This window comes from Carassius carassius, chromosome 40 (assembly GCF_963082965.1).
Source record: "Carassius carassius chromosome 40, fCarCar2.1, whole genome shotgun sequence".
In the NCBI taxonomy this organism is placed as follows: Eukaryota; Metazoa; Chordata; class Actinopteri; order Cypriniformes; family Cyprinidae; genus Carassius; species Carassius carassius.
The window spans coordinates 24,024,453-24,037,409 of NC_081794.1; the positions used below are offsets into that span (position 1 = coordinate 24,024,453).

Genomic DNA, 12,957 nt, shown 5'->3' on the forward strand with positions numbered 1-12,957 from the left:
ATAGTGACTAGTCACATTTTTTTAATGTATTTTTAAATGCATTCTTGCTAAAAAAGTACTCATTAAAACTTTAGTGCTTTTATTTGAGCTAAAGGCACAATGTATGACTGAAATGTCACCCAAGTGAAGCTTTGCTGCAATGTCTTTTTACAGTATTTTCTGTTTATTTGGCTTCTTGTCTTCTGCACATGCTCATTAGCTTCAGCATGTCCACTGATGCTCAGTGAATATAGATTTTTGTGCTGAATTGAAGAGGTTGACTCAGCACACTGATTATAACGAGCAGAATATTAGTCTGAACATATTTTTTCAGTGGAACATTTGTATATCAGCACTTTTTTAGTATTCAATCTCCTGCTATAATGAACAAAAGCATGTACTACACTATGGTGAGGCTAGCTGATCAAAACAGAGGGGATTTCAATTATAGTCTCAAAAGTACAGTTCCAAAAGCAACTTGTAAAATTTACGCAATGCACTTTGGGGAAGAAAGAAAGAATATGTCACAGAACATGTTATTCATGGATTTCGAATGCACTTGTGGATTTATTTACACTCCAGTTTACAAGAAAAAAACTGGTGTGTAACTGTGTATTACCGAGCACATGAAGGTACGCTCCAGAGCTGACAGAGGGAACGCTGCTGCTGCGGAGGACAGCTTCACACTCGTAGAAGCCCGAGTCGCTGACCACTGGACTCAACACCGTCAGTCTACGGTTAAAATCACTCAGTCCACTCCTCACTGGAACACCGTCCTTCTTCCAGCTGATGCTCAGCTTTATTAGTGGCCTGATAGAGAATGAAAATGGTGTGGAAAAAGATTATGGTTAAAATGTGTATTGTTATTGTTAACATTTCAATGTTTTATAATTCATTCATGTCATGACCATTTAAAGATAGTGATACACAAGAGGATAGCAGAGAAAACATTAGCAATGCATACATATCCATCTGTCTAAAACATAATAAACTTTCATATCGTGCAGAATACAGCATTTGTAAAATAGTATGTGATAATAAAATTACCTGGCCAAAACATATGTTAAATATATGGTATAATCAGTATTGCTGAAGGAAATAAATTTTTCAGTTCTTTTATACCTGATGTGTATTCAAATGTAATTAACGGGACAAGAAGATACATTTTCAATATATATATATATATATATATATATATATATATATATATATATATATATATATATATATATATATATTGAAAAGCATAATACATCATACACACCACTCGCCTCGTAATCACCATAATTAAAGTCATTTTCCTTTCATTCAAAATGTGAAGGAATCAGAGTTCGGTCACCTAGCATTGGCCACACACTCCATGGTGACCTCAGAGGTGCCGGAGATGACGCTGGTGTTCCTCGGCGGGATGACAATGGTGGGAGCGATGGGGTCTGCAGGACCACCAACATCTACAGCAGAAGAGAAATGTGAGAATGAGAAAACGATGAGAGCTTGAGCAAGTCTGTTATGACACACAGGTAAAGGACATTATCGAGTGAGTGTTTTTAATAGAACTCCGATCTGTCATCTTCAGGTGTGAGTGTGTCCTGATGTAGGAAGTGCCAGCCGATATATTGTACGTGTTACAGCAAGTGTGACAGGTTTGAGTTTGGAAGAGGAACTTATATCTCTGCTTTCATGGCAGTTATGTGTGTGTGTGTGTGTGTGTGTGGAGCTCTGTCAGAGACAGTCTCTGCAAAGCACTGATATTCAACTACAGCTTCTGGGAAGAACTGCCCTCTACACACACACACACACACACACCACCCACGATCTCTAATCTTCTCGCTGTCTCTGCACCATTCTTTAGTTCCTCCTGTATTAGACTCAAAAATATCATATCCTGGTTTGCTGGGAGAATCTGATATATTGAAACTTTCACAAAATACAATCCATAACTGTTAATATTCTCGCTGTGGATGCTGTGAGAGTGATATAAAGCACTGTCACAGACAGAAGGCTAATATGTATTTGTCTATAGCCTGTTGTTCACAGATTTATATGTTCATATAATTAGCATGTTGTCTAAAACAGAAAGGCAATATTCAAAACTTTGTTACATTTACAGGGTTACTTCCATTCTTTTGCATTTGAACACAAGGAATTGAGAACAGAAATATAGAGCCTGTCCTCCAACAAAAAACGACCATATAGGTCGTTTGTGCAAGCACCTTATTACGACCTATATTTACGTTTTAAAGTTAAGCAAGCGCCCTCTAGCGGGCGTAAAAATAATGACAGTATCACGTTGCGTCTGTCGTCATGAAATGACGTATAACATCATTACCAATCAAAACGCACGTTTATTTAAATGCAATGTGTGAGCTTTTTACACCGATCTCACAGTATTTCCTATATATTTTACTAGGTGGCTTATTCGTTCGAATGACCACACCTAACCCCACCCCTAAACCTAACCCTCACAGGAATCATGCTAAATTATGATTTATTGAGCGTATACATTTTCGTGCACATCCGTTCCCTGGGATCGAACCCATGATAGCATGATTACATATCAAGGTATAACGCAATAATCTACCAACTGAGCTACACAAAACACAAACCAGAGTGCAAATAAAAGAGTACAAAACATTAATATGAAAACGACCTTTTGCCGATAGGGGCGCAATTGTAGTATACGCTCTGATGGGTGGTATTTCAGGGATTTGGACAAACGACCTATACGAGCGTATTGGTTGGAGGACAGGTTGGAAATATATGCATATGTATTTGATCTTTCAAGTGTTTAAGTATTAAAGTTAATAAATAAATACATTTATTTATTAAATACATCAATTTGTTAATATATATATATATATATATATATATATATATATTAATAAAAAAATACAACCTTAAACTGAAACATTGATTAAATTTATTTATTTTCATCGCAGATATGAACGAGCAATATATCCATTCAAACTTTCAAACATAGTTTTAAGTAGGTTCTAGTGCTTTTTAATATAAATACATTTGTTCATAAAAAATAAAATATGTGAGTGTGCGTTTATTTATTTTACTATAAACAAATTTAGAACCTACTAAAAACTAAAACCATTATTGTATAAAATTCTTTCCTAATCAAATTTTAAATATATATATTTTTTTAATAAACCAATATTTTCAAAAACAAAGCGGTGTATTGGCAATAACATGAAAATTATTGGTACAAATTTTAATATATGCAAATCTCTAGTTTTAATATAGTAGTTGGCATCTGTCATATAATCATTTGTAAAAATGATAATAAATTTTAGCCCACAGGAGGACATCCAAGCGTAACTTCTACATCTCTGCTGACTTACTTTCCACAGACAGTGTTATGGGCTGGCCAGTCTTGTTTTCGCCGTTCTTGTCATTTACAGCTTGTACGTAGTATCTTCCAGCATCTGGGGCAACGGTGGACAGGATGACCAGCGTATTGTCCAGAGTAATAGCTCTATGAGAAAACAACAAGCAGAATCATGGTCAAAAATCTCCCGCTGTCAGACTCAAGCACTGATTTATAACGCTGCATCTATATTATCACAACACACTACAAACCAAATGTTCAGTGCTCCGCTTGAAAAGCTGATATTTACAAGAAAAAATTTAAACCCCCCACGGGTGTTTCAAAAGCCACTGTGGAGTACGAATTCACTGCCATCTCATTATGCCTATTCATATACACAAAGAATAATGTCTTTAAAAACATGATAGAATTCAGAATGGTTCTTTTTTAGTTGTTTTCCCCCCTCAGTCACTGACACAAAGACTCATTCAGACATAATGAACAAAGAAACTTAATTTCTCCATCTGTCATTTCCCCTTCAGTTCAACAACTCCATGAAATGACACTGCTCCATAAATATCACATAAACCACTTCTGGCAACATGCAACAGCAGCTGCTACGATGGAAGATTTTTTATTTAAATTTTTTTTTCGCCATAAAAACAGACATACTACTACCATTATCCATTTTTTCAGCCATTTTCCATTGTTTAATTAAACCATTATTAAATTCAAGTACTTTGAAATATATGCTAAATAAAAGACTTGACATGAACATGAATATATATATATATATATATAAAACAAAGTTGACATAATTTGTAAAGGGGTAAAAAAAACAACAACTTGTTGTCCGTGTAACACTACTTTCTCTTTAGCAGTACATTCACGCATCTCACTTTGAATAAGCAGCCATTTCTATCCGAGAGCCCCATTGTGGTCCACTGGGTCGAGTCCTGACACTTACCCCATGGAGTCCCAATTACCGGGCCTCCTTTGTTTACAATCAATGTTTTCTCATTATGACTATGTGTTGGACAATTGAGGAAGAATTGTTCGTTCTGCGTGGCTGCCCTCGACCCGTCTCACACACCCAACAGTCTTTGAGCTGGCACCCACGTTCCCCCGACCCGAGTCCTCCAGGGTGTGGAATGCTAATAGGAATCTGTCCATCTCACTGTAAGAATACCAAATGTGTGCCGGAGCCCCAGAGCCACTATCGCAACAAGACTGCAGATGCTCACTGATAATGTCAGCATTTTTTGAGGCAAAACTGAGAGATCTTTTGCTTATCTTTCATTCTCTCTTGGCTTTATGATTGTAAGAATACTATAGCATGCATGATTGTACAGTGTATTTTTATACAACACCCACATCTGTTATGTCCATATACATAAAGCAAACAACATGCAGTAATTATAACTATTGCTGATACTGAAGTTTTAAAATAGAATTAACTAAATGCATATATACCTACCTACCTAACCCTTGGCTATTTTTGGTAAAGTGCCTGAATAAAATCTCACAGGAACAGCAATTTTGTGATATCAACTTCAAATTTGGAATACAGCTTAGTTAGACGTGGCTTTGATTTGATGGATTAGATACCAAAATATTTTGAAAAATATTTATTTTATATAAAATATATATTTTTATTACAGTACATTTTCTTCACAGTAAACTCAAATTTCTAGAACTTTTTACATTTTCATTTTTTGGAATGCCTTAGGTCTGTATTTCAAAGTGTTCATGAATTGCGATTTTCACATCTACTGTATGTTAAAAATTGGCGTTGACAGTAAAAATGGTACTTTATTTCATTTTATTTCAGTTGATTTTTCGGCTTTATTTTAATTAACCAAAATATTTTTGATAGTTTTAGTAAACACTCAAAAAACATTGAGCTGAGGTACTTGTGTAGCTGACATGAGTTCGAGCCCAGTTTGATCTGGAACATCTTTCCTTCCATTATGCATATTCCCATCAATAAAAGCAGCAATGAAACCAAAAAAAAGTAACCAATAATATAAACTGTGTGCACAGACTGTTGCAGAACAGCTTTTAGCAAACCAAATCATCAACAAGACAACTCCAATTCAAATATTCATGAGTATCTGCATATTTAAAATTAATTTAGTCCTAAAGCCTTCATTACACTGATCCAAACACTTCAGCACTTTCAGTAAAGATAAAACACATAAAATATTGAAATTGAGATTGCATTTACTGAATTGATAAGCAATATTATGCTAACAATTTCAAAAGCACAGTCTGCTTTATTAAAAAGCAAAAAGCCTCATCCTATTCCTACTCTTTGCCTGAAGATAAACCTTAACAACAGCATGATAAAGACATTACGCTCAAGCGCAGACGGCTGTCACAGGATATTACATCAACCTCCTGAAATGATTAATGACTGCTGTATGATTAGAGCAGCTCAACATAGAGGGATGACATAAGAGCGGATGATTGATTTTAATATCTCCTCATGCACACACTTGGTCTCCGATTTCTCCCGTTTTCAGCCCACGATGTATCGTTCCAGATGGATAAGGGGCCGGTTAATAAGGGCGAACGGCTGTGGTGTGATGATCTGTAGTGAATATTTCACTCTGCCTGGGTCCTGGTGCGGCAGGTGTCAGGGAGAGAGCCACACTGCTGCTGAATTATGGATTGGAAGAGGGACAGCGAGCGGCCCAAGACTGCAAATTAATCTCAGGTGATTCCCTAAACCTGAACACATAAAATGAGAATAAAGACACAGCTAGCAGACCGAGCAGCTAATTAGGCAGTCAAGAACACACACACACTTACAAATTTATATATGCACAACTGCACCTACATTGTTATTTCCTTTTTTTTACACATTCACACACACACACACACACACACATAGTAAAATATGATTTACAATGCTAAAATACGATACCGAATTCCTGACCGACAATGCACACGTGATAAAGGTCATGAACAAACATTATCGCACATGACTCATGCACACAATAAAAATATAGCACATATACGTGTTTCTGAAAGCACAGATGCATATAAAATAAGTGGTGGCAACATATGACAGAGGTAAATTATGAATTTAGAAATGCCAAAGAACATGTAACCCAGATACCCATCAGGAAATCTGAGATTTCTATCTAAAATGTCAGGAATTATGACGCAATATAATAAAAAATATTCAAGAAACCCTATACTGAAACTGCATTTCTGGTATTTCTTTTATATTTTTATAGATTTTAACAAACATGTTTTTGGTGCAGATGGCTTACAGAAGAAAGCCATTCTTTTACACTTTAGATTGTTTCCACAATACCAGAAAATCATATAGACATTATGGTTCACTGAAAATCATAAATGAATTTTATTAATAAGATTCGGGAGGAGCGCGTCAGATACTTAGCCTAATTAACACAGGTGGACCATAATCAAGTAATCAATCCCATAGTATAAATATCGCTGACTTCCCTCTATCCATTGACGGTTTATCAGCATCCCTCCTCCACCCCATCTCCTCACTTTAAGTTCACTTTATAAATAGACGGGGAAGAGGGGGTACTCTAGGTTCGGGCCATTCCCGAGCTCGGAGCCCTTCCCCGGACAGCACGCCAAATACGCATACCATACCTCAGCTAATTATATGTAAGCGTGAACTAGTGAAACCTTATTAGCTGCATAGCAACATCCTAACAACCATGTACAATACCCTGGTATCACTGAAGCAAGTTCTATTCTTACTTATTTGTGTGAAAAGATTTAATGAAATCAGTGATCAGTGACTGTTTCTTGTTGAATCACAGAGCTGAGAAATTAGTATCACAACAGTTTTCTCATCAAAGTTATTTACTGCATTTACTTGCTGCAATTCTGCCAAATGATGCCATTCTGGGAAAATTCTCACAGTACATAAGTGCATAAAACACTGAGTCTGTAAATCAGATCCAAAATGTTATGAGCGCCAAACCTGGGCGGCATTATAAGGCGACACGAGTTCACTCTTTAATGCAGGTTGTTCCAAAAAGGTTGTTCCAAAAAGAAGAAAGCATTAATTATCATAAATGCATCAGATGAATCATTAAAGGGGTCATATGATGCAATTTCAATTTTAACTTCCTTTTTGGAGTGTTACAAGCTCTTGGTGCATAAAGAAGATCTGTAAAGTTGCAAAGAGTAAAGTCTTAAATACATATTCTTCATCAAATATTATAAAGATATTCTTTATCAAAGTTAAGCAATACCCCCCCCTAAAACGGCTCGTTCAAACCAGTGTTAATTTTGTCAGGCATTTTTGATCTAGTCTTAGTCTTAGTCATTTAAAACTGACAAAAAATAAATAAAAATAAAAATAAAAAATAAAATAAAAACTGATTATGCTATGTGTGCAAACATTTTCATGCTTAATATACAGTTCTCTCGAATGCTTGATTCTGCCGGGTAAGACATGTCATTATACCATAAAATATTTAGCATAATAACTGCTTAAACTGTAGAGTATATTTGACTATCGTCCGAGTAAGAAAGAAGCTGTGCTGTGCTGGTTTCATGTCTCTCGTAGCACCCCGTGGTCTGTGGTCTTTTCTCTCACATAAAATAATTTTTAACCAAAACAGTATGCTTTATGGCTTTATGGTGTATAAATATTCAAGTGTACAACTAAATGGGTTTTACTGCTAAATAAACCCTATATGATCCTATTCACTGTTAGCTTAGCAACATGCTAACAATCAAATTCTACTTTAAACAACTGAGTTGAGATTTACATTCACAAGGTTCATTTCATTTAGCAAGCAGACAGCAGGCAGCCCAAAACAAAGCTTGTGTGCGCATGTGTTCAAACATGTGTTTTCTGACCCACTATAACAGTTATATGTACACAATAGCAAGTGGAATGGCATTTGTCAGTGCAGTGCTCTTTCAGCACCCTCCAGGGAGCAGCGGAGTCTGCAGTCTATGACCTCTATTACACTTAGACAAATACGCACGGCACAAGCCACGGTCCCTTTAGAGGGAATAGGATCTCGAACGAATATCACACACACACAGTCATGGTAAATATATCTGGGAACACTTACAAATACTGACAGGACACACACAAACAGATCCAGTGCATACACACAGCACAAGCGGAATACAGGTGGTCAAATAAAACTGACAGAAAGAATATGCTTGATTTTTCCAGGGAAATGCCCAGGAATGGAAAACCGGGAGTGGAAGAACATGTTGTGCACACTTACGTGAACAACACCTATCTAGCAAACACAAGCTAATGCTACTGCTGGAGCTGATATTTCAAGTTTTATGCTGGAGAAAACCAGAAGTAGCCCCTCTGGTGCCATCAGTGTCTGCTGAATGGAAATCCTTTCTGACACTAGTCAAATATATTCAAGACTCAAATAAAACCTAAATTTTACCACCCACTAACAGGAACCTGAGCTAGACCATGTGTCCTAAGAGTTTAGCATAACCGTCCCTGCTGAAACTGCTGGAAGCCTTATATGTCAGTGAAATACATATGCAATGCTAGTTTGGATCAGATGTGTTTGGCCTCTATGACTTTTGACGTCTGGTCTGGAATGATGGTATGAATCTATTTACTGTAGGATTCAGTCAAAAAAACTCCTCACTGACCATGCACAAATAATAGAAAAATGAATATAAAATATTAATCATATTACGATTGTGTATGCGTTTTTAACACGTTTTAAGATTTTCCACAACATTTAGCTAACATCACCACAGTGCATCTGCAGGTGCAGATGGTTGAATTTATGTTATACTTACACACCTTCTGAAAATGCATGACTAAGGGTTGTGAAATATTTTTGTAGGGCGAAAACAAATTATTTTTAGAAATGCAAATACATCCATATACAGATGGTTAAAGATTCTTTATGACCTGCATTTTGCGCTCCTGTGTGCTGTTGTCAAAGGGAATGAACCGGTTGATTAATTTGCTGTGCAAATTTATTAAAGGTGGAGTAAGTGATTTCTGGTAGCCAATGTTGAAATCACCAAAACAAACACACCCCTACCCCAAAAGGGTCTTGCCCTTATTTTGATAGCTCCGCCCCACACAAGTGTATGAAACCCAGGCAACGATTTGTTTTGTGAAACAAAGCAAAACAAATGTTACACCAGACGCAAGTGGTGTGGCACGACAAAATATTATAGAACTTATTATAATCAGTGATGCTGCCTACACCATATCTATCTATATATATATATATATATATATATATATATATATATATATATATATATATATATATATATATATGCACATCTATGGTCTACACTGGATGCAGCATGGTGCGACACAGTAAACCCCAGACAGAAAACTGCTGCTGCGTATTATGACATATTGACACGAATTTCGGCACTTTGTTGTGTCCAGTGTACTACTAGACTGACTTAAACTGTTGCAGCACAGACCTGGTGTTACTCACCTATCGAGAAGAAACAAAGCAAGCCTTACGGTCCTTGAGTTCTCTCCAGCGCTGAAAAGCTGATCCAATATTTACACAAATCCTACTTATTGCCTTAAAGGGTTAGTTCAGACAAAAAAGAAAGTTATGTCATTGATGACTCACCCTCATGTCGTTCCAAAACCCATAAGACATCCGTTCATCTTCAGAGCAAAGTTTAAGATATTTTAGATTTAGTCCGAACGCTTTCTGTCCCTCAATTAAAAATGTATGTACGGTATACTGTCCATGTCCAGAAAGGTAAGAAAAACATCATCAAAGTAGTACATGTGACATCAGAGGGTCAGTTAGAATTTTTTGAAGCATCAAAAATACATTTTGGTCCAAAAAGAAGAAAAATTACAACTATATTCAGCATTGTCTTCTCTTCCGGGTCTGTTGTGAGCTCCTTCACGACGCTGTATTGATGCTGATGACGTGTTATCTTTGTTATTGAGCGCACCAGAAAACACGTCAGTAGCGTCGTATGTCAACAGTCACAGCAGTCGCACTCACAACAGACCCGGAAGAGAAGACAATGCTGAATAGTCATTTTTGTTATTTTTGGACCAAAATGTATTTTCGATGCTTCTGACCCTCTGATGTCACATGGACAACTTTGATGATGTTTTTCTTACCTTTCTGGAAATGGACAGTATACCGTACACACAGCTTCAATGGGGGGACTGAGAGCTCTCGGACTAAATCTAAAATATCTTAAACTGTGTTCCGAAGATAAACCAAGATCTTACGGGTTTGGAACGACATGAGGGTGAGTCATTAATGACATAATTTTCATTTTTGGCTGAACTAACCCTTTAAGCCTTCTTTTTATTCTGCAGATATTTTCCTCTTTTGTTTTTTATCCGCCATCTCTATCTTTCTGTCACTCGCCTCGGCTAATGCCTTGACATCATGAGTAGACACGCCCCTTACTGCTGATTGGCTACAAGTTTGTTACGCTACTCGGCCCGAATCAGTTTTATAAAGTGTTTTTGAAAAATCGCTTACCCCACCTTTGAAATTAATTACTACCAAGCACTTCCTATATTCCCAGAAGAGAAGAGAATAGAATGTGAGTTTATTCTAAATATGCTGATTACAGTGTTTAAAGGGATTGTGTAATAGCTGGGACCAAAATATGCAATCGCACTTAATGCACTTATGCCAATGAGGGATAAAACCGACTCGAACCTGTGATTATAAACTGCAGGACACACTGAATGAAGCTTGTTTGTACTGGTGTGTCTCACAAGAGCTGCCCGAAACCTCAACAACCACACATTTATGGGTATCCTGTTGGAAACAGTGTTTTAGAGATGAGAAACTCAAAGAGGAGAGTGTCGAATGAGTAACAGTCATCCAAACGCTGAGGACTATTGGCCTCTAATCTAAACCGAATTCTTTAGTGGAATAGGTCGGAATGAAAAGGGACGAAATCTAAATGGAAAACAGAATAGCACCTTTCCTTTAACACTCGCTTGGAGTGGCACAGCTCCTGGAATGTGTTTACTATTCGAGGTTCTGATTATTCACAACATTAGCTCTCCCAAATAACACAACAAATCAAAAGCAGACAGTGGAAAAGGGCCTTTCAATTGCATTCCTATTCAATAATGAAAGACTAATGGCTATTGCAGTTAAACGACTGCTTTCAAACCTCTCTCTCACTCCCTGTAGGCAGGAAAGTCATGAAGGGAGGGTGCCGTCTTCGATACGCAAGGCTGCTGTGGGACACACTGATTGATGGTAAGGGAGAAATCAGATGTGTCCCTTTATGGAAATGGCAGACAGACAGACAGACAGACAGAGATAGATAGAGAACAAACAATACAACAACTGAACACAGACAGACAGAGATAGACATATAGACTGACAGAACGACAAAACGATGGATGAATGTCGGTCGGAAATGAAAGAAAGACAGACAGACAGACAGAACAACTGAATGAATGAACAAATGAAAAAGAAAAAATGATGTAAACCACTATAGAAAAAGCTGAGAAATGATCACAGTTTGAAGTCACAATGGCATCAAGCTTCCCTGAGAGCAGCACAGCCAACAGGAGCAGCTGCAGAGCCGGGATGGAGAAGCGAGAGTCCCAGTTGCAGCATCTCAGCAAGAAATTGTCTCATCAAGGGGAAACTAGAGTCAGGGGAGCATGGAGAGAGAAAGAATACTACTTCTGCTGGACAAGCTTTACCAATCTACAGCTCAATTTACAACAAAATCTGTTCATTTTCTTCTCGCCCGACATGAGAAAAAGAAAGAAAGAAAAAAATAATAATAATTTTGTCGATGGACAAATGTTGGTCAGGCTTCAGTGGCTAAACATACAAGATGAAGTGTTCTGAGTGAGTTAAATGGTTTTTTGAGTTCCTATAACTGTTTTCATTTCTCACACATTCATTAAAACCACTGCTGTATCACAGACATCTATATGAACGGCATAAAACTGCAATATGAATAAATGTGTTTCTTTTGTAGGGCAAATTATAAATGCCATGGCGGAAAATAACATTAAACTATTACCTTCCACGAAAAGCAATAAGTGGAATTTCATTTAAGAAAGCCTGTTTGTTTACATACTCTATTGATTACTGCAGCAATAAATCACTTAATGATGATCAAATGATGTAGAAAGCATTTTAATTGGGCATACATCCAAATGCACATTGCTTGGACTGCACTGATGTAATAACGCTGTTCAGTCTCAGCATAGTATGCAAGATTGAAATCTGTTGAATCTTTCACAACCTAGCACTCCGTAAAATGGAGAATTATGGTTTGCAAATTACACTAAGCACAATTTTTTTTATGCAATGTCTGTGCTGTCATCTGATTTGCATTGAATTCCTCTAGTGAATCAGGTATAAAATCTATGCTATCAGCTGCACAAAATCATTTTTGATGGATTGAGTCTCCAAATAAACATTATGTTATGTCCATGTATGGTTTAGTAAAAAAAAAAAAAAAAAATGCATGCAAAAGCATTTTGCTTCAGGCCAAATTATAGATGTTTAACAATTAAAGTTGGAGGTTTAGAACAAACCAAAGTGTCTATCTTTATATAGTAGTGCTACTCCGCAAGTACTGGAAAAATATAATAGTTTAAGACATTTCACCCCCTCCTGATTTAATCATGTGGGCACAGAAATTGCAAATACTGATTCGTGTTGTCTTTTAAA

At 36.8% G+C, this 12,957-nt stretch overlaps 1 protein-coding gene across 6 annotated transcripts in view; it reads right to left on the reverse strand.

Annotated features, from left to right (window-relative positions):
- The window catches only part of sdk2b (sidekick cell adhesion molecule 2b), a 282,939-nt gene that overhangs the window by 47,738 nt on the left and 222,244 nt on the right, over window positions 1–12,957 (reverse strand). For all 6 annotated transcript variants that reach the window (XM_059532740.1, XM_059532735.1, XM_059532737.1 and 3 more), the window contains exons 5-7: window positions 3,330–3,463; window positions 1,319–1,430; window positions 599–789 (exon numbers count right to left, since the gene is read on the reverse strand). In XM_059532740.1, the coding sequence (XP_059388723.1) occupies window positions 599–789; window positions 1,319–1,430; window positions 3,330–3,463 (437 nt within the window). The remainder of the gene's footprint in view (window positions 1–598; window positions 790–1,318; window positions 1,431–3,329; window positions 3,464–12,957) is intronic.